This window comes from Typopeltis vanoorti, chromosome 11 (assembly GCF_054136105.1).
Source record: "Typopeltis vanoorti isolate ZY-2024b chromosome 11, IOZ_Tvanoo_1.0, whole genome shotgun sequence".
NCBI classification, from domain to species: domain Eukaryota; kingdom Metazoa; phylum Arthropoda; class Arachnida; order Uropygi; family Thelyphonidae; genus Typopeltis; species Typopeltis vanoorti.
Genome location: NC_143559.1, coordinates 69,853,156 through 69,875,547, shown reverse-complemented (window position 1 = coordinate 69,875,547; position 22,392 = coordinate 69,853,156). Strand labels below are relative to the sequence as shown.

At 35.9% G+C, this 22,392-nt stretch overlaps 1 protein-coding gene across 2 annotated transcripts; it reads left to right on the top strand.

The window, feature by feature from the left end:
* Window positions 1–393: 393 nt before the first annotated feature.
* Window positions 394–19,177, top strand: LOC150101702 (cytochrome c oxidase subunit 7A2-like, mitochondrial). 2 transcript variants are annotated; one of them, XM_090400130.1, is made up of 3 exons: window positions 394–546; window positions 5,558–5,734; window positions 18,814–19,177. In XM_090400130.1, exons 1-3 carry the CDS (start codon window positions 475–477, stop codon window positions 18,949–18,951), a joined length of 387 nt encoding a protein of 128 aa, XP_090256256.1. In that variant the 5' UTR covers window positions 394–474; the 3' UTR covers window positions 18,952–19,177. The 2 variants fall into 2 exon arrangements, with proteins under 2 accessions (XP_090256256.1, XP_090256257.1); XM_090400131.1 differs by lacking the exon at window positions 18,814–19,177 and adding an exon at window positions 7,278–8,910.
* Window positions 19,178–22,392: the final 3,215 nt, after the last annotated feature.

The window sequence follows — 22,392 nt, the reverse complement described above, 5'->3', positions numbered from 1 at the left end:
TCTCACATCAACAGCAACCTCAGTTATAGTCTACCCCCAGGTAGACTATAACTGAGGTCGCTGTTAAAATATGCCGTATTTTGTCGCCCCTTCTCCCTTATTTTTCGTATAGTTTATGCAAACTTTGCCTCCCCAAAAAAATGTGTGCCCCGTGCAAATGCACGTTTAGCACCATCGGTAGAGCCGGCCCTGGTCTAGATGACTCACATCTGCCATTAGATACTGGAGTATGCGTGAACTCATACGCTCGCATTTGCACAACAATAGAACTACAGAACGATTCAAACTTAATTTCAGTTTACGGGTCTGTTATTATAATGGAACAGGGTTTTTTAATTTGCTTTAAATATATATAATTGATTTTACTGCCGCTAGAGGTCATCCGAGCACATTATTTAATAATTGTATGATAATAATATTTACTCATTTTCTTCATAATCAGTATACTTATTTCGTATCGTTGTATAATCAGCTATGTTCTTTAGATATAATACTTTCAACAATCGGTTAGAAACTACGACACAGTTTCAAGCTTACTGTCCTCAAGTAAGTTTCATGAGCATAACCATACGAATTCAAATGGTAGAATCAGCTGGACTAAATGAGCCCAAATTTGAAATTCTTAAATTTATACTTCATGACGTGTCGAAGTGTTCTAAATGTTATCCGGTATGTGATGATACAACAATTGGCATGGCGGATAGCATTTCTTTGCGCCGATCGTAAAGCGATTGGAGATATCCGTCTGCTGTAGCATATTTTCTATCGGCAAAGAACAGTTCGCGTTTGCGAGTTCTTTAGCTTTACGTAATGCTGTGTTAATGCAGTGCACGACCTCGGGTTTTGTATAATTAAATGGGAGGTAATCTGGAAACAAAGTCATTTTAGATATTTTGGACTATTAATACATCTCTCAGAGATCCATAAATCCTTCCGCCTGATACATCATAACATGGGAGGGGGGGGGAAACAGGGCCCTCATAACCCACTAAGCAACTAAGACAGTGAGTGCCTAGGAGCAGTCATTTCGAAGGGCTGCAAAATTGTATCTATATGCAAAATTAGAACAGCGATTTTTGTTTTCAATTTTGCATATTTTCTTGATCTCTGGGGGGTGGCGGTATGTACCCTAACTTCATTCTTTGGAGAAGTAATGTTTCAGTCTAAAATTTCCAGGTAAATTCATTTATATTTTTATAACTTTTAATAATCGTTATTTTAAAAGTAACATACACATTATTTAAGTCTAGAATTTGTTTCAAAACTATCCTGATTTATGTGCACATCTGTTCATCCAGTTTTAAAGGGTGAAGAATGGTTGGAAAGAATCCTGAGATGAGTAATCTGGTAAATAAGGTTATATGATATTGATGTGAGTTGAAGAGTTTGTGTCATATTAATGTAGAAGATAATTATCTACCCAGTTGAGACATGGAGTGTGGAAAGCATGGTGAATGGAAAAGCAAATCAGTTCAATTCATTGGATGATATGATATGTATGTTGAGTGCTTAAGTAATGATGCTCTATAGTGAGGCTCATGATTCCATGGAATATTATTACTTAGGTATTTTCATGGAGTCTCTGTAGCTCAGTTAGTATAGATGAAGCCCTATGATTGGAAAGACATGGGTTCGATTCCTGTCCATGACATGAGGAACCTTTATCTGGTCTCTTTTGACTAAGGGTGAGTTAGCTGGTCTCATACAGAGATAGAGGGTTTTTTTTTCACCTGGAAACTCAGGTTTTTTTATCCCTCAGAATAGGCAAACTGGCCCCATGAACACATGGATTACAGTCATGAATACTTGCCCTTAGGGGATGCAGCAGAGATGTGATGAGTCGGCTGCATTTTCGTTGAGTCTGAAGATTTCTTGTGGATTCCCAACTCTCACCATTACTCATAACTGTGCAACTGTCCTTAACTTCATTAACTGACATAGCACTTGTGACTGCCTCTGACGACCCATTTCACTCATTTGTCATGCAAATGAGTGAAATGGGTCATCAGAGGCAGTCATATATAACTTCCTTGTTTTTTCTACTCTTCTCATATACTGAAAATTTTTCTTCTGCATCTCTTATAAAACTCTTGTCAATTCAGGATTCTGTCATCTTTTTTATTTCTTTTCTTTTATTTTATTTAGTATTTTTTTTATCACCCATATCAACCAATTTTGCATCCCAGAAACTTTACTCTGCCCCTCATAGAGAACACTCCACAGACCTGTGAATATCTTTGTCACTTGGCTCTAGATTAAAATCCACCACTCTTTTATCCCTTAGAAATGTGGGTAACCAAATATGTGTACAGCAGTTTTGGGTATCAAGGCCTTATAAAGAGCAATAATGACATCTTTATATCTACTTATTGTTTTCCATGATTTCTAAGTAATTATTTGAGCTATTTTGTCCACTTTTGCAATTTGTACTCTGAACTTCAACTTCATGTTTGCATCTTCTTCAGCTGTTTTTATCCACTGTTGAGGTAAGACTGCCCACAAAGTTCTCCATTCTGTCCTATCTTGAGCTTTCTTATGCCACTGAATTCCAGCTGCCTCCTTAATCATATCCTCCCAGCACCATTTGGTCTTCCAATAGCTTTTTCCCATCTCTGGGACAATGGTGTCCCAGAGATGGGACACCATTGTTATCTGATGAAAAAACTCAATGATATCTGATGTCCACCAGTGATATCTGAATGGTGTCCCATCTCTGGGACACCATTCAGATATCATCATTGTCTGGTATTATACTTCTTTCAACATGAGCTACCCATTTTCACTTGGATCTTTTAATGGCTGTTATGATGTCTCTCATTATGGTCTGAGCTGTTACTCCATTGTTGAGCTTTCTGTCTTGAATGGTAATAACAAGTAGTGATTTTTCCATTTTCCTCTGAGTAGTCCTCAGTTTGATCAAATGACCAGGTTTCACATCTGTCTTGGAAGTACACAACTGTCAGATATTTGTCCTTTAAGGCAGATTGGGATGTCCTCCCCTCTGAGTTTTTAATGGTGTTTTCCAAAGGCTACCTAACTAAATTGAATTCTTTGTAAAACTTCCTCACAGGCTCCCTCTGTTGTAATCTTTTGCAGCATTAGGTAAACATAGGATATTATTGTTGTTGCACAAGTGCTGCCATGGAGCCTAGAGATCCATCACGGGAGATTTTGTGTATCCACAGTATCTGTTGTACCCTGCTTAAACTCATTGGCTATCAATGCATAAAAGCACAACATTCTGGCACCTATTCCGCTCAACTGTCACTCTCGAGGCTAAAAATCTAGCCATCACACCTTACTAACCATACTCTAAATCAATTCTAGGGATGACCTCTTGTTTTGCACCCTAGTTTGTCACATGATAAGCTTATAGTTAAATTAGAACAGATGGGATCAGATATAACTTGTATCAGCAAGTTATGTATAGGGGACCAATATCCCAGAAGAGGAAAGTCACCAGTGCCATGCCTAAATGGTCTGGGCCATTACCATCTAACCTGTATGTTAATGATATTGGGGACGGTTTGAATGGGGATATTTCATTGCTTGCAGATGTTTCAAAGAGCTATACAAGGTAGAGCAGATGTGGCTTTACAAGAGGACTTGAATAGACAACAAATGGGCACAGGACTGGGATTACTAGTTCATTATTGCAAAGTGTAAGGTTTTAAAAATTGTAAAACAAAGATGGGCTGTGGAGTATACACTTATTGGAGATATATTGGAAGAGATTTTATTTAAAATAAAATTGTAAAATATTAAAATGACTAGTTTTCAATTTCATTACAAATGCATGTAAGACAGCACTTTAAAGATACATTAATTTTTCAAAAAAAATTATAAATTTTAAAAATTTCTTGCATTTGTGTCCATGCTACTGCAGGTATTTCTCAAATAAGAACACAGTGTTTTATTAGACTCACAAGCATACATAGTATTAGAATTTCAAAATTTTTCAAGTCTCATGTTTTGCTTTAACAGAGACGGAGTATGAATTTCCTTGATTACACTCACTAATTTTAGCTTCATCATTGCAGTCATTAGTTAGAGCATGATGAAATACAGCTTAGTCATGTCCAGGGCTTGAAAAATTTTGTGCTGGCTCACCACTCAGGGTGTTCTCTCCCACTATCACTGAGTGGAGAAGCAATATCTACAGCGTATATGGAAAAAGCTGGTTAAGAAACTGTCAGGGATTTTGGTGTGCAGATGGACTGGCTGTGTAAGGTCATTGCTAATGGAAAAAACCTTGATATCCCCACATGGAATTGGATCAGTGAAATTGGAGCAAATTGTATTTATAAATATTGATGCCCCTATGGAAGCTGACCTCGCTGTTTGGGTATTTTGATTATGGATAAAAAAAAAAGCTTTTGAGATAGATAGTTAAGAGATCAGAGTTTGTAGAGTAATGGAGACACCAGTTGAAGTATATGGAAATTTGAGCCAGAACAGAAAAAAAAAAGGGGGGGGGGGAGGAATGTAATGGGTGAGCATTATCTAACATGGGATGTCATTTCTAAGGTGATAAAAGTGCTGACATTCAGTAATGTTGATAACTGGTATGATGGACTTTGTGGCACAAAAAAAAAGGAACATGGTCTTGCTTAAATATATTTTTAAGCAAGATACTCTTCTTGTAATGGATGGCATTGTTGGCAGCTGAGGGTTTGTTATAACACACAAACCAACAAATCTGTTTTGGATGATTCTAGGTGGTAGCACACTTCATTTAAATTGTGAAGGTCACAAATTTTGAAGTAGATATGGAAACTTCTCCTTTTTGTGAATATTATTAATGGTTGTGTTTTTATTACTTATTTTATGGGATTTGTGTTTTTTTTTTTTGGGGGGGGAGTATTTTTTATGAGGATTTTATGTAATCTGCAGTAAAACTGAATTTGAATGTTTTTCATTGTTGATGTGGAGGAAAAGTTAAAAGGAGGCAAAAGACTTGTAAAGTAACTCATTCTCCTGTCCATATATGGCTTTGACACATTCCCATTCACATCACCATACTGTTGGGAGTTAAGTCCAATCTACTTTAAAATGGTCAGTTAGAGGAACCATTTTATTGCTGGGAATGGTCTGGTCCTTTCAATGTATTTGGCATATTTTTTAAGGATTTCACAGGCACTGTATATGATAAGCATGTGTGGAGAGTGGGGAGGGGGAGATGAAATTGAAACATGTAACATGAGGTATTTATTCATGAATATTGGAAATTTTTCAAAGTATAGATCAAAGAGAAGTGATAAGAAACCCTCTCTGGAAGTTGTGTGGGTGTGTGTGTGAGAGAGAATCATGTTTTTTTTTTTATGGATTTTGCTAGGTTGGTGAAATGCATTGTCTGAGAGGGTGGTAAGAATGCATAGCCAATTGAGTTAGTGACTGGTATGATATTTTGTGGCAAAAAACTAATCTCCTAAAGAGGTCTTTTGCTGCTAACAGCAAAGTTACTGGTTACTGTTGTAAATAGTGGTTTTTTGATTAAATATATTTTTCCCAGGTAGATAAAAATTGTGGAATTGATGTAATACTTATTTTTATACAGGGTTTACAACCTCTTAAAAGCACAGAACCAACACAACTCATATTTGAGGTTGAAAAACCTGTTGCCACACCTAAGCATGTAACTTCAGCTCCTCCTCCATCTCCATCTGATACTTTTGAAATTCCACCTAATGTAAAAGAACATGAAAAGATTAGAATGTTGCAAAAGAAATTTCAGGTAGGAGACCTAAAAATAAGTTTTTTTATCCTGATTACAGCTGAAAAATTTCTCTGGAAGTTTAAATTATTTTTAAAATGTTTTAAAATGAAACTTGAAATAAAAAGTTGTTCAGTTTATGATAAATGTTTTTTTATAGACCACTATATATTATAAGATGATATAAACTGGGTTTAACAGTTCGGAGATTTTTGATACAGAATGTTAGTCTACTGGTTTCGCCATGCTAGTAAACATGCAGTTATCCGTAAACATGACAATGTTTACGGATAACTGTAGAAATGGAAAAACTTTTAATATTGTAAACTGATGACCAAACTGGTTGGCATGTTCTTTTAGGCCAAGTTTGTTTAGAATAGCACTTCATTTATAACAGTTATTCTGTATTTTTCGTTTGCATATTTGACATAAATAATTGCTTTATTTATGTAATTTTTATGCACATATATGACCTGCTTAAGAATGTTATTAAAGCATTACATGTATCCACAAGTAAAAAAAAAAAAAAAAAAAAAAATATATATATATATATATATATATATATATATATATAAAACAGTGATTTGCTATATGAAGTTGCCTGGAACCTGATGTCATGGTATGCCTGTATTATATATTTTTTTTAAATAATAGATTGTCTCTTACATATGTTGTGCATACTTGATATATGTGTAAGATTAATATTGAACTAAATTGATGCATTGATTTGGTTATAAAATTTATTTATTGGAAATAACTAATTTAATTTAAATGTATTCATGATATGAAACACTTACTCATTTTGCTTGATGTGTTTGAGATTTACTATTTTCTAGTAAAGCATCATACCAACAACACGTAACTCATTTTTATCACTTCATTACTGAAATCAGAACAAGAAGTTTGATGCAATTGGAGCATGTGTGAAGTGAAAAGAACTCTATAATATGGCTGTGAGAGAAATGAGGGTGTTTTTGGAAGTTGATAGCAGATATTGCAACTTATTTCATATAGAATCAGTTATGTTACAACAATATCAACATGCTATATTTTCCCTCTAACACCTGGGAGAAGATACAGGTTGAGACTTTAATGCCTAGTCATTTTATTCATTACATAAAGATATTATTTCCTGGTGGAAATAAAACAGCTGGTCATGATCAAATAACTTAGCAGTGAATGAGATGTTTTAAAATAAAAGTGTGACTTGTGTGAACAATAATATATTTTGAATGCATTTAGAACAAGGCTGAAAATTCACTTGCCACTTATCTTTGATAACTTGCCTCTGGTGAATGGATTTTGGGAGTCCTGCCCACTACAAACAACCTCATTGCTTTGATCCAACTGTAAAGAAATCTCGGACAAAATCTGAAAAATGAAGAGCAGATACACTACCCACCAGCTCCATCCTGGAACATAATGGATGTGCATTTACTGACCATTTACTATCAACACTCTCTTGAGTAGATTTTTGATAAAACATCTGCAGTATCTTATTATTCCCCTGAGTTATTTGCCCCAAAAATGAAAATCAGAACAATTTGTTATTTTTTTCTTCCAGTGGTTCCAGTGAAGAATACAGTAGACTATTCATGAAAGAAGAAATGTTTTGTCTTAAATGCTGCCTGACTGCTGTTGGACCAGATACCATGAATTATGAGATGATTAAGCATCTGCTACCAACTGCCAAGAGTCAACTACTGTGAGAATGTTTTTCCAGATATCTGGCAAGAGGCAATTATTATTGCCTTTCCTAAGCTGGGGAGTATAAAAAAATCTATAAACTGTCAGTCAATTACTATAACTAGTTGTTTATGAGAATTTTGGAAAAAATTGTTAACTCTTGTCTTTTATGGTTTCTGGAGAAATACAATTTTTTTTTCATAACACAATCTGGCTTCCATCAATATCATTGGACAACTGATCATGTAGTCTGACTAGAAACATCATCAAGATGCCTCACTAAAATGCTGATGTTTGATATGGAAAAAGCATATGACACTGCCTGATGATTCAGAATAGTAAAAGAACTAACAAGTTTGGTCTCAGGGAATCTCCTTCTCTTCATCAAAACCCTTATCCAACTGAACTGTTCACATCTAAGTAGGAACTGTCCTCTTCCAACCATATACCCAAGAGAAGAGCATCCAACAAGGTTAAGTTTTAAGTATCATGCTTTTTTTGCAGTCAAGGTTCTTGATAACCGAACAACATTTGTTCAAATGTAAGTAATGTCCTCTGTGTGGATGACTTCCGTCTGACCCAGAACTCCATTCTGAGTTCTGGGTCAGACGGAACTGTTTGATTCTAGTTGGAATTCATATTTGACAAGACCCAGTTTCCTCTCTCACATATGCTCGTTGCAAGATATGTGCTGTATAGCAATGAACATCCTTTGCACCATCTTATCCATCTCTTGGGACACTGACAGATGTTTCTTTCTCTGATTACTCTGCATTGATTAGATCAAAACTTGCCTATGGGTCCCAAGTATGTTTCTGCCAAGGAGAGTACACTATGTTGGTTGGATCCTATTCGCCAACGAGCCATAAAAATTGCACCTGGAACAGGTCAGCTTTTGCTCTTTGAAAATACAAAGAAAAATGTAAAAAAGTGAAGCACTGTTTAAGAGTAGCTATCAGAATTAGTAAAGCTGGTATGGTAGGAAGTCAGCTGAATAAATTTATATGGAATAAGAAAGAAATTAGTCAAAACATTTAAATTATCTGTATACAAAACAGTGTTCAAACCCATTTTAATTTATAGTTCTGACAGCTGGGTTGGAAATAAAAACACTTGATCAAAGACTGGAGATTACAGATATGAGAGCTATGAGAAAGATTAATGGAGTGAACAGATGGCATCATCACATTAAAAATGAAGATAATAGGAAAGAACTTGCCATTGTTAGCATTCAGGAATGTGTTAGTAGAGCTAAGTTAGTATGGCCACTTAAACAGATTGGGAGAGGAAAGATTAGCAAAATGAGTGTTCTTTTCAGGTAAAAGACCCAGAGGAAGACCAAGAGTTTTGTTCATTTCAAAAATGGAATATTGTGAGTTTGCATAATCAGAATAATATAAAAATAGAGAAAAACTTTGTAAACAACTTGGGCGATAATTTTACATTAATAAGTGTCATAGGGACCTTCAGTACAAGATTATAAAATGGCAATTAAACAATAACAGACTATTCTAAAAAGCATCAACTCAGTAACTAATGTAGGATAACTAAAAATGATCAATAATTTCCTAACTTAAGAAAAAAAATCACACACACAGTGTGTTTTCAAAAGGACATATGCAACTTTGAATGGCAATGGAAGGTAAATAGCGATAGATAAACAATTTTTCTTGCCTTGTAAATGCAGCATAACACTTGAAGTTTCAACACAGACAGTTAAAGTTTAATATGACTGCCTCCAGTAATTCTGTAGATGCTCCCCCATCTGTAATCCAGTTCCTGCCACACACGGTGGAGCATATCTGGCATAAATTCAGCAGGGGCGGCAGTAATTCTGGAATGCAGCACATCCAAATTGGCTGGTATTGGTGGTACAAGCACTCGATCTTTCACAAAGCCCCACAAGAAAAAATCTAATGGTGTGAGGTCGGGGAAGAGGGGTGCTACAGGCACCCCTCTACCAATCCATCTGCCTGGAAAACTGGTGTCGAGGTACAACCTTACATCTGTCAGATGATGAGGAGGTGCTCTGTCTTGCTGGAAATATAAGTGTCCATTGTGGTATTAGGTACCCTTGTAGCATGTCCAGATACATGCCACCAGTAATGGTAGACTGAAAAAAAGAAGGGTCCATACACTTTCTTGCTTATGGCACAAAAAATGTTAGACTTTAGGGTGCTGTAAACATGTTCTATGATGGTGTGTGTGTGGATTTTCGCTTCCCCAAATTCTGCACTTGTGTTTATTTGTCCACTTATGTGAAAAAGTGCACTTGACTCTGAAAATGATCATGTCCAAAAAGTCCTCATTTTGCTCATTCCTACTGATCATTTCTTTACAGAAATCCTGGTGTATCTTCTTATCATCTTTCTTCAAATATTGTACAAGGGTAAATTTGTAGGGTCTTAAATGTAGATGCTGTCGCAAAACATGCCATAGCCACATGTGAAATTCCAATTTGATGAGATTCCCATCTTGGTGACTCGGGGCTTCTCTGGAAACTTTCCTGAACTTCTTCCACAGCAGCAGCAGTAGTATATGGTCTTCCTGTTGACCTTGGATGATGCACAGAACAGCTTGTTTCCACGAAATACTTGTACCATGTGAAGCTCACTTGCCTACTAGGAGGTTCTTTGCTGCATTGTGTACAGAAATTCGTCTGAACTTGTGTTGCAGACAGTTTTCTCAAACCAAAACACACATGCTCTCTCTGCACCATCGAAAGTCGCCATTTTCAGGTGGTGTGACATATCATGCTATCTAGTGTTGTTGTTTGGTAATAAAGTTACATGACCAAAATTTGTGTTTCACTACATTATGACACTCACTCAGCTTTTGCATCTTCCAAGTCATTCTCTGTTCTCCTACACAGTTGTATACACCCTTTTGAAACTCTGTATACACACACACATCATGTGTGTGTGTCGCCATTTTCAGGTGGTATGACGTATCATGCTATCTAGTGTTGTCATTTGGTAATAAAGTTACGTGACCAAACGTTATGACATTCACTCAGCTTTTGTGGTCGTTCTCTGTTCTCCTACACAGTTGTATATACCCTTTTGAAACACTCTGTACACACACACACACACACACACACACACACACATGCAGGAAAATCGCTCAAGCTCGGATGTGCCTGAAATCGTTCCTGCTTTTACCTTGAATTCGTGCGGTATCGAACAGAAAAACTGGATATATCTAGCATCAACTGATAGCTTGTACAGTGCTCTCTAACAGTGAATAATTTACTCTATAATTTCATAGTTTTAACTGCGTAATAGTGAAATTTTATCTTTATGAACTGAATACTGCTGGCCAGACTATCTATTGTTCGGCTACCTCAAGGACAACGTCCTGGTCATAATAGGATTAGCTGCTACAGCAAGGACTAACCCCCCCCCCAACTGCTGCCACTGAAGCCTATTCAATGGAATTGTCACTTCTAGGAACAAGCAGGAAAACTGTAAGTACGCTATCTTAAGCTTTGTATCTTAGAACGCGTAGCAGTTCAATGGGAAAGCTATAACACACAACTTTAAATAACGTTAAGATGGCAACATGGGACAAATTAGAGTTCAAAAATAGCCCTAGATTTGCTGCGTAATATTGCCAAAGTAAGCAGTAATTTAAGAAACGATTTAAAAAAGGACATACTAACTGCAGTTAGCGAACTAATGAAGGTTTTCAATAAAATGAAAAACAAAACTAAAGTAGCAATAGAACTATAGGCAGCTACAAACAACCAGCAACAGGTTAACTTAGTTCAACCTATCAGCTATACTCACAAATCGTTAAAAACAATGATAAAAACAAAGGCAAATTTGAAAACATTCCATGCTATAAACTAATAGTGAAACCGATAGCTCAACTAAACAGTGAGGAAACTAAAAATATCATCAAAGAAAAAATAGACCCAAGGAAAATCAAAATCGGAATAAAATGAAAAGTATTAATAATGGAGGAGTCTTAATTGGATCCAAAGAAAAGCCTGACATAGGCTTACCACATAACGAAATTACGAAGGAATGCAAAGACATGTTAGTAGCAAATCCCAGCAAGAAATATCTTCCAAGACTAATTATATATGATATTCCCAGTGAAATTGATACAAACAACACAATCAACTCGCTCATCATGCAGAAGAACTCTTCAGAACCGATACAAAGCTGACACAGAAATCTATCATGACAAATAAAAAAACAAACAAGAGAAACTTAATTATTGAAGTTGATCCAACGGTGAGGACCAAATTGCTAAAAACCGTTGTCAAAATTATGTGGAGAATTTGCCATTGTGCAGACTATGTAAATGTTCTGAGGTGCTTTAACTGCAATAAATTCCATCACACACGAGACTGCAGGGGGAAAACCACCTGTCCATTCTGTTCTAAAGAACATAAGTTCAGCGAGTGCCTATGAAATAAGTCCGAAATGAACTGCATAAATTGCCAAAATCACAACTAGCATGCCAAAACCAAAAATGACTGCAAACACATGGCACTAAGCAAAGACTGTTCGACATACAACTACTACATACAGCTCAAAATTCAAAACACAGCTAGCAGAAACAGCACTACTTCCCTGGCATGCCTTCAAATAAATCTTCAACGCTCTATAAAGGCTGTAAATAACTTAACAGACCTCATAAATAGAAAAAATATAGGAATAGCATTAATACAAGAACCCTACAACATCAACAACAAAATATGCGGCTTTCCAAGTAATTATAAAATATTTTCAAAGGGAAAGAAAGAAAGAAAGAGAGCTGCAATACTAGTGATCAACCCTGAACTTGAGGCAATATTAATTTCTCAGCACAGCAACAAGGACTCGGTACTTATCAAAACTACATACAGAGGAATTAAAACTTTTGCTGCAAGTATGTATCTAAACTATAATGCTGACATAGAATACGACCAAGAAAGAATTGGCTACATCATGGATTTTACCATCAACCAATGCCTAATTCTAGGAATAGATAGCAATACCCATTCGGTATTATGGTTTAATGAAAACATAAACAATAGAGAAAAAAATTTGGAAGAGTTCATAGCATCAAATTCCTTACACATACTAAATGACGATTGACAGTCCATCATTTGAAAATACCAGAGGAAGTAGCTTCATTGATCTGACAATAGCAAACAATGCTATTTTATCCCAGGTTTCTGAATGCGAAGAGGAGGGAAGTGAGCCCATGGCTGTACATGGGCTCACCACTATCCTCCCCAATCGTTAACTTCTACATGGAAACCTTTGAGCAAAGGGCTCTTGATTCTGCCACGCTAAGACCGACAGTCTGGCTTAGATACGTTGAGGACGTGTTTGCGATCTGGCTGCACGGGCGACAAACGCTAAACACATTCCTTATCCACCTGAACAAGCAACACGAACACATACAATTTACCATCGAAATCAAAAATCAAAACTCGCTCCAGTTCCTAGACACACTAGTCACACGTCTTCCTTCAGGCAGTCTGTCCTTCACGGTCTACCAAAAACCGACACACACTGGCCAATACATACATGCTAATTCATACCACCATCCATCACAAAAATATGGAGTCATTAACACCCTTAAAAACAGAGCTATTTGCTCTAACTAGCAACAATTTGCTCTAACTAGCAAGCCCTGAAACAAGAACTAAAAATCATCAGCAACACATTCATAAATAATGGCTATAACAAAAATACAATTAATAAAATACTCCATAAAACAACAACAAAAATGAATCTGGATTACAGTAAAACCATGGCCATCCCATACATTAAAGGGTTATCAGAAAAAATCAACAGAATCCTACAACATTATAACCTCAGTTCCACCTTTAAACCACCCACTAAACTTAAAACCATATTCAACTCCTCTAAGGATCCTCTCCTCCCATTGGCACATCCTGGAGTCTATTGCATCTGCTGCACTTGTAACTTACCGTACATTGGTGAAACAGGACAGACAATCCTTATACCCAAGAAAGAACACATTAGACACATTAAATATAACCATTATGGTGAAGCAGGCCTCTCAGATTATGCGCTCAACACCTAACACCAAATCAACTGGAAAAGCACCCACTCTTTACACCACACAAAAACCTGGTATGAAAGGAAATTTAAGGAAGCCTGCAAAATCCTGATAAACCACCCAAATATCAACAACAAAGATGGCATGAAAATTCCAAGGATCTGGATGGCATGCATTCAGCCCACCTAATATATAAGATCCAGCATAAGTCAGGACTCTAGCCAATCTTCAGCTAGTATTAGAAACCATTCCATACCAACTGGCTGGAATGTACATGTATAATCATGATGTTAATATATGTATATAGATAGATACATAGACTTCTTGTTGCACCCAGTGTATGTTTACAACCAACAGATAACACTAATAATAGGACTCTAGCATTGATGTGTGTTGTGTGTGTGTGTGTGTATATATATATATATTTATTTATTTTTTTTTTCCACCAGAGGTCAGTCCAACAATTGTTGTAGTGGTTGGTCAGTAACTTTAACAAACCAGTTTGATTGTGAAGCTTGTTTTCTGTGTATAGTTATATGCTCCAGAAGATGACCTTGACATAAAGGTCGAAACGTTGAATGTAGATTTTAGTTATATTAAACTAAAGTTTTTATTCAAACATGGTAGTTGTCTCCATAATTTTCAAAAATGATTAGTATTTCTCTTCCTAACTTCTCCATTTGATAGTCTCAGTTTGAAATGTGCAATTATCAGGTAATGATTAGCACCTGCATTTAGGGATGGACATTACTTATACATACCTTGTGCATTGTTAATCATTGCATATGGTCTGTTCGTGTACTTGCTGTTCTGCAATGGTAGAACCAAGTTTGTTTCTGGGAAAATATGTGCTACTAACTGAATCCTCTGCAGGATGCAAAGCTAATAATTATAATCACATTGTCATTGATAATATCATGCATGTGGGCCTTGTTTATTTTCCTAGTTTAGTATTAAAGTTACCATAACTAATTTTATACAGTCCAGTTAAAGAATCATATCCTTTCTGGTTCTTCTTAAAATTGATCATTGTCATCATTCTGTTCATTAGACAGTTCCAATTGGTTGCCATTATATAGTTTGGTTTGTAAACTCTGTGTGTGTGATTTTGTGACTTATGTGTTTTTCAAGTAATCAGCCTGTCATAACAACCCCAGTCTGGAGGACCAGGATGTTTCTTAATCTGTTTCCTACCTTTTGACATGTCCAGCATAGGAATATGAATGGACTGGTTTTTTGGATAAATGATAATGAATGTCAATTCATTGTTGCTAAGTGGAAGGCTATGCATATTGGATTGAGGACAACTGTAGGCAAGTATTAATAAGAACATTCTGCAAATATGCAAATGAAGCTATAAGGTGCTAGAAGACAGAATTAAAGTTTAGGACCTTACTGCTAACATGGTTAAGCAACATTGGATTAATATTGTTGAAATGAATGCTAACTTGTAGAAAGAAGAAAGTTATTCTTCCATTTTACATGGCCTTCATAAGACTACATCTGGATAAGTGCTCAGTTATTATTATTATTAGTGTTATTATATGACACCTCCAGGGAGTCATATAATAACACTAATTATATGGAGGTGTCATATAATACGTTATTTGAACCTGCAGCCTTTTGGCTGGAGAGCAGATATGTTAAGCACTCGGCCAACCCAGCCATGATGTGTGGAATTGAGCATATTAGGATAAACCAAGTGAGGGCATGTAGTCTTCAAAGTCAGAGAAACAGACAGGGTAGAGGAGATCTCATCTGAAGTAGTAAAAAGAACTCTGTGCTTCTTGGAAGCTGAGTAAGGGTGTGTTCAGGAAGCATGTAAGGTGTCCAGGTTCACTGAAGATGCATTCACATCTACCAGTAGCCTATTTTACATAATCATCACAAAGCATGAAAACAGTACATTATAGTATGTTATACTGATTTACCACTGTGTCAGAAAAGTGCCTTTCACGTCAAAAACTGTTTTGTCCAGATATAGCAGAATTATACCCTAATTTAGTTTCCAGTGTGATGTGTAGTTGAAGGGCTTATTTTGCATCATCAAAAGATAAATGGATATTATGTTCTAGACCAAGGTTTCCCAAACTTTTTTTTTCCATGGCCCAGTTATTTTAGTACTTCATCTTCATAACCTACTAACATTTTTATGGCCAATAGGTAAAATAAAACAGATTTGAATGTTCATCAAGTTTTCATTTATTATTATTATAATAAAGAGGCATTTACTCTTACAAAAATATAAAGAAATTAAACTAAAGCCAAGTAATTTATTAATGAGAAGTGTGAAATGAGAATTGTTAGCTAGAAACTTCAGGTTTGGAGGAAAAGATGATAACTTTATTCTTAAATCCGGTTCGATTTCTAATCGGTTTCTATATTTATTTTTTAGAAAAACCAGTGTTGAAAAGCCTGTTTCACACTTATAGGTCATGACAAAAGGCATTAGAAATTTTATCGCTTTTTCTGTGAAAACTGGGTACTCCTGACAGCAAGACAGCCAAAAATCCATCAGTGGTATTATGTTGAAGATGTCTTTGAGTGCTGTATCACATGACAGTTTAATTATAGATTCAATATCTGAATCTGGCAATTCTATCGCAGATTCTGTGTTCACTGTAAAAGGGTACCTTATCCATGCTTTGTTGCTGTTGATTGGGGGGGGGTATTCCTTCAGGTAGGTGTGCCTGCAGTCCTAACATATGTTCCTTGATAACAGCTGAAATCTCACCTGGCATGGAACTCATATTATACTCTTTTTGTAATTCTGTTAGCTTTGTAAAAGATTTGTAATTCCCTGCTTCCACGTGACAGGACCACAAATTGAGTTTTTTTGTTGCAGCTTCCACCTTCTCTTGCACTTTAAATACAGTTATTACATTGCTGCCTTGTAATGTCAGATTTAAATTATTCAAAAAATCAAAAATGTCACAAAGGTAGGCAACCTTGATTAACCAATTGACATCATGAATTATTGTCAGAGGTTACAAAAAAGAAATTCTGTGTGAGTTGTATTGTCACAATCATATCTCACAAAACACATTAAATTAGCATTGTCTGATATGTCTGTGCTTTCATCAACTTGCAAGGAAAAAAAATTGCACTCTTTTAAGTGACCTATGACAGTTTCTTCGGTATTATCTGCAATCTTCATTATTCTACGCTTCACTGTTTTATTTGATAGCGTCAGCATATTTATTTACTTGGCTGTCCTGTTTTTTATCACATATTCGAGATGCTAACATTTTCATTCCTGGAACTATTAATTTCTCGGCAACTGTGAGAGGATAACCAATTTCAGCAATTAATTTTGATATTTCATAAGAAGCCATTACAAGGTTTTCGGACTGAGCTCCCTGAGAAAATTTTGAAGACATAGTCTTCTTGGTAACTATTAGTTCTCTCTTTTCTTTCAGGCTTACACGGTGATCAGAATATATTTTGGAAAATTATGGAGACAACTACTGTGTTTCAGTAAAACTTATATAAACCAAAATCCACATATAGAGTGTGGATTTTGGTTTATATTAAACTAAAGTTTTACTCAAACATGGTAGTCGTCTCCATAATTTTCCAAAATGTATTAGTTCTCTCATTTTATTTATAAAGAAATCTATTGGCTTATTACTGTAGTTCGTACGTTTCAATTCCTAACGTCGCTTCAACTTTCAAGGTAGACTTGTTCGAAAGTGCCGCACAGCAAATAACACATAATGGTGTGTCATCAGCACCCTTGATGAAACCGAATTGTATGTAATCCTCAGAATACTCTCAGGTCCAGTACATCATCATCTTTTTTTTGTAAGAATGGTAGACAACACATCGTGCCGCCGTTTGTTAATGCTATTCTTAGAAGTCGTGCCCAGCTGCACATCACTTGTTTGTTCATTGGTGCTAATCGAAGAGTTTGTAACTGGCACATTGTTTGTTTGTTGTTTTATTACCCATTTATCCATCGTTAAATGGGTAATGGCAAGCGAGATGAAGAAAGAATGAAATAAATTATTTAGAAACAATTATAATAATTACGGTTGTTCAGCCGAACCCACCGGACAGGGTACACGTAATCAGTAAATATAAAAAAATATGCTCTCTCTTGATGCTTAACTCAAACTGAACAAGCAGCGGGAGTAAAACAAAAGCCAGACTGCCAAACAATTCGGCTGGTGGCGCAGTTGCCGCTGCGCAGCCTCGCCATTAGTTGAGCTACTTTACTGCGAACAAAGAGACTGTGAAATGGCGACGTGGATGGAGTGCGTTTTTCATCTCTATTAATTAAATTATTTATTCATTAGTCCCAATTAAACGCTATTTACTTGTATTTTAGAGTGTCGTAAAAAAAAAGAAAACCCCAAAATGAAACACCTAGGTTTTTGAGAGTTTTTTTAGGCGACCTAGCATTTAGCTTTGTGACTCACCATTTGGGAAATGCTGTTCTAGACCAATGATGGCAAATCAAATTTTTCATGTGCCAAAAATTAAGATCTGTCAGCATATCATGACGTGGCACAGTATATATGCTATCTAAAAAAAAAAAAACATCACAAGTTTTTAAATAATTATTTTCAGGATACCATAGGTAAATGAAATTGTTACATAATTTACTATGTGATTTTTATATAACATAGTTTCGCTACTGGCACAGTGAAAAAATTCTCATATCAAAAAATGTCAAATACGCACCTCAGTATATTGGGGAGGTGAACTTAGGATGAAGCTGACTATGTTATAAGGAGAATTGAAGGTTACTCCTGGTAGGGTATCCCATGGCAGATGGGCAGTTTTCCCTGAGGAAATGTGCACCATAAACACAGAAGAGGGCGGTGGCAAACCTCAGCTTATGTCTCTAAGTTAGAGGTACCCCAGTTAAAGATGAAAGGATTCTGTCTAGTCTACAATTCACAACAAAAACTATGATTTTAAATAAATAAAGAAAATGAAGAAATAATGATTCCATGATATAAAATAGTAATTGACATCGATTTTTAGGAGATTTATTATTTTCAAAGCTCATTGTTACATTTAGCTCATTGTTATCAGTTTGCATGCAATGTATATGTAGAATACTTTCACCTTTAATCATGACATGACAGAACATCTTTAACATATTATCTACAAACTCGGAGCAAGTAATGATTCTGTGTTAAAAAAAAATAATAAATCAATAAATAAATGCATATTAAATTGGTCATTATTGACTTATGATCCAACATCATCATCATTGATTTTGATCCAGCAGTGTAATTGAATTGCCTGTTTTAGGCTGTGTTGATAATGAAATATTTTGTTTTTGTAAAACATTTAAAAATAAATGTTTGCTTTACATTATATTAAATGTTAGTTTTCTTTTATGTTTAATGCAGTGCTTGTTTTTAATTTTTTAGTTACCAGGCGATATTCCTGTTCATCTTAAAGGTGGCCCTAGGGATCGTTTCCTGTATGTAGCAACATTTGGCTTGTGTGCAGCAGGAATGGCTTTATTTTGTTTCAGAGCATATCATCAGGCCAAATCTAAAAAATAGCAGCTTTGCTTCATAGGAAATTTAAATAAAATGGATTTTTTTAGAAAAAAATTACTTGAGAATGTCTGTATAGCATATATTTATATTTGCTATATATTTATAAGCCTTGTCCTTAAATTTAGAAACAGAGAAGTAGGTGTGTCTAGAGGAAGAGAGAATTAAGTGTCTCTAGAAGAACAGTGAATTAAGTGTCTCTTAGAAGATTACAATAAAATAGTTAAGTGATGATCTGCTTTGGTTCATCATTGAAACATTGATAAAAACCAGTTTATGATTTTCTTATCCTGGAGAACTTCAGTTTCCTGTGTTTAACTGGTTACACTAAAAACATTCAGGATCTTCGTTTCACATTATCAGAAATATAACTGTTCATGTTTTTAGTGCCACTGGTTCAGTTCCCACTGTATTATAATATGAAAGGAATATTAGTAGTAGTTTGACTACAGATCAATCAGCAATACAGTGGTGGTGGTGGTGGTGGTGGGGGGGCGTTAAGTGCAGATAACACATGCATTTTATAGACATTACTTGCCTTTTAGCTTTAATGGCTTTGCCATACTCTAAACCAGCGTTCTTCAACCTTTTTACACCTGCAGACTGGGGAAAATAGGAGAAATATTTCGCAGACCAGCTGATGGCTAAGGTACAGAAACATAAACCAATGCAGATAGTATTTTATTTATTAAATTCAATGTTATAAAATTACAATTTTTAGCTGGTGTGACATCTGCTGCTGCTTAAATGTTAGAAAATTTGATATATGTGGCTAGAGCATTGTTTCTGAGAGACGAAGAAATTTTTGGCAGACTGCCAGGAAATTTCTGCAGACCACAGGTTGAAGAACAAGGCTTTAAACAATTAAGTAGTTTCTGTGCATCTTATTTTGGCAAGCAAGATGGACTATTGTTTTTCCTTCCAGGTCGATATCAGTGGAATTAGAGAAGGGAAGCTAATTTGAGTTGTGAACATTGAAGTCTTCAACAAAAATGTTGTCATTGATTTTGTATTTGCACTGTAGAAAATCAAGCTTCGTAGATAATTAAAACAATATCAATCAGGATATGGAAAAACTGTAGCAAAAAATAAATCTGTTGCTTTCCAAAAATAACATATGAATGTAGCATTGAGTGATGGTGTAAAAGTGTGGTTATATAGTCAGTATTCTTGTCTGCTGCGCCTTTTGTTATACTATCCTGCCTTGTCTTTAATTTCTCTTTACTTAATTATTGTTATTGATTGGCTGTCTTACTTTTCGACTGCTGCCATATACAGGGTGTTCGGGATAAATTTGACAGTTTCGTAAGGAAAAAGAAAATCTTCTTTGTATCTATTAAATTTAATGAATTGACAAAAAAACATTACAGGCAGAGTTAATTACAATACTATCAACAAGATTTACTCAAAATAACCACCATTAGCATCGATCACAGCTTCAATTCTGCTTCGGAACCTCGAACAAGCTGATGCTACAGTCTCCCTGGGAAGGGCCGCAAAAACTGTTTTAATTTTATCCATTAACTGGGCTTTTGTATTACTGGAAGTGCGATTGTTGTCTTTTTCAACTGCGCCCCATACAAAATAATCCATGGGGTTAAGGTCTGGGGGGTTTGGAGGCCAAATATTTTGGACTGGTGAAGTCGTAGAAATTTTCAGACAACCATTTTTGACTTTTCCCAGAGGTGTGGCAAGGGGCCGAATCCTGCTGCCATACATACGGCCTACCATTGGCTACCCTTGTTATCCAGGGCTTGACTACAGTTAGCAACTCCACGAACAAAGCCCGAATTCCAATGCCAGGGTTCTTCAACACCTGTTCCTGCAGATTTGCGAGGAATTCTGCTGTACGAACGCAATCAGATCGTCTGCTAGGGATCTTTCTTCTTGCTACATCCTCGTAGTCACCATTGCAAGTCTCTAGTTCATGCCTGATTGTTTTTACTGTATTCAGGGAGCATTGGGCAGCAGTCGTAATATCCTTATTTTGATGGCGGGCACGAATCATCATGATACAAGTTATTCTCTTCCATGATTCAGGTGGGTTCCAGCTATCCATCCTTTCTGACATCTTGTATATGAATGAAGAAGGGTCCAAACTTTTAAATGAAGAGAAGTGTGTGTTAATACATGTAACTTACGGAAAAATATAATTAATTATAAATATGTCAAATTTATCCCGAACACCCTGTATATATTTATACTATATCTTATCTCCCACGCTCTATAATCTAACAAATTTGTTTAATGACTGCACTAGTTAACTATATATTGAGTGTGAGAGTATAAGATCTAAAACCAATGACAAAGCCGATATCATTCGTATTCCCTGCTCAAAATTATTCTTACTTTATACTAGTCGTGGCTTCAATATAAATCATATAAACTTCTCTTATGCAGGTTTGAAATTTTTTTAGGATTAGTGCATTGACAAAATCAGTTCAACATGTTGTTTACAAACAATTTAAGTCTAAAGGAACATTTACAAAATGATACAGTGTGAACACAAAGTCATTACAGTTTTCTGGCTACTCTCAATTCTTTCTACTCTAGTTAAATACAATATAGCATAACATTACAATAATTGATTATAAGACATACCTTAGTTAAGCCTCATTTATCATTACTATACAATAACTCAGGGGTGCTTAGGGTCAAAGCTGTATGACTGAGAGAAGACCTCCACATAGCCTTTAAAGGAATGCGGAGAACCGACCAGGGCTTCTGACCTAATGTCCAATCCTCACCTCGTGGTGCACCCTGTTGGGTATCTACCTGAATACTGAATGAACGAGGATGGGCTGGCAATTTGAGATTTAGCCGACCAAATTGTATTCTTATTGGCTTAAACCAATATAGAAAATGATGGTACAACATGACAAAATTTCATGCCGGCTGGGGCGTCTCATTGACTATGTTATTGTTGATAGTCATGTTTTCTCCCTGGTGCAGGACACCAGCGTGTACAGAGGATTTGAAATTGGAAGCGATCACTATTTAGTCTTGAGCAGGATAAAATTGAAATTCATATTGAAAAGAATAACATGTATGAAAGTTTTAAAGCGAATAAAAGTTGAGCAGCTCTCAGATGTGAACTGTAGACTAAATACACAAAGATTATTGAAGAAAAAATGAAAGAATTTGAGAACAGAAACCAAACCTTGGCGATTCAGTGACAAGCCTTGAAGAAAACCCTGATTGATTCAGCCAGAGAGGCATGTGGTGAGGTTGTCTGCAAGGATAGAAAAATCAGAACTCCATGTGCCACCCTTTTTTAATAAATTACTCTGGATTTAGAGAAAGATGTTGAAAGTTCTCTAAATCCAGAGTAATTTATTAAAAAAGGATGGCACACCATTTGGCAACTCCTATAGGTAGAGATGACCTGCTAATGCTTCTGCCTGGTATCTCCACTCGGGCCTGGCTCCCACTGAAGAGACCTCAATA

Coding starts and splice junctions, on each gene's coding strand:
- LOC150101702 (XM_090400130.1), top strand. CDS start 475: ATGTTCTTTAGATATAATACTTTCAACAATCGGTTAGAAACTACGACA. Junction 547..5,557: donor TTCAAGCTTACTGTCCTCAA/GTAAGTTTCATG, acceptor ATTTTTATACAG/GGTTTACAACCTCTTAAAAG. Junction 5,735..18,813: donor TGTTGCAAAAGAAATTTCAG/GTAGGAGACCTA, acceptor TTAATTTTTTAG/TTACCAGGCGATATTCCTGT.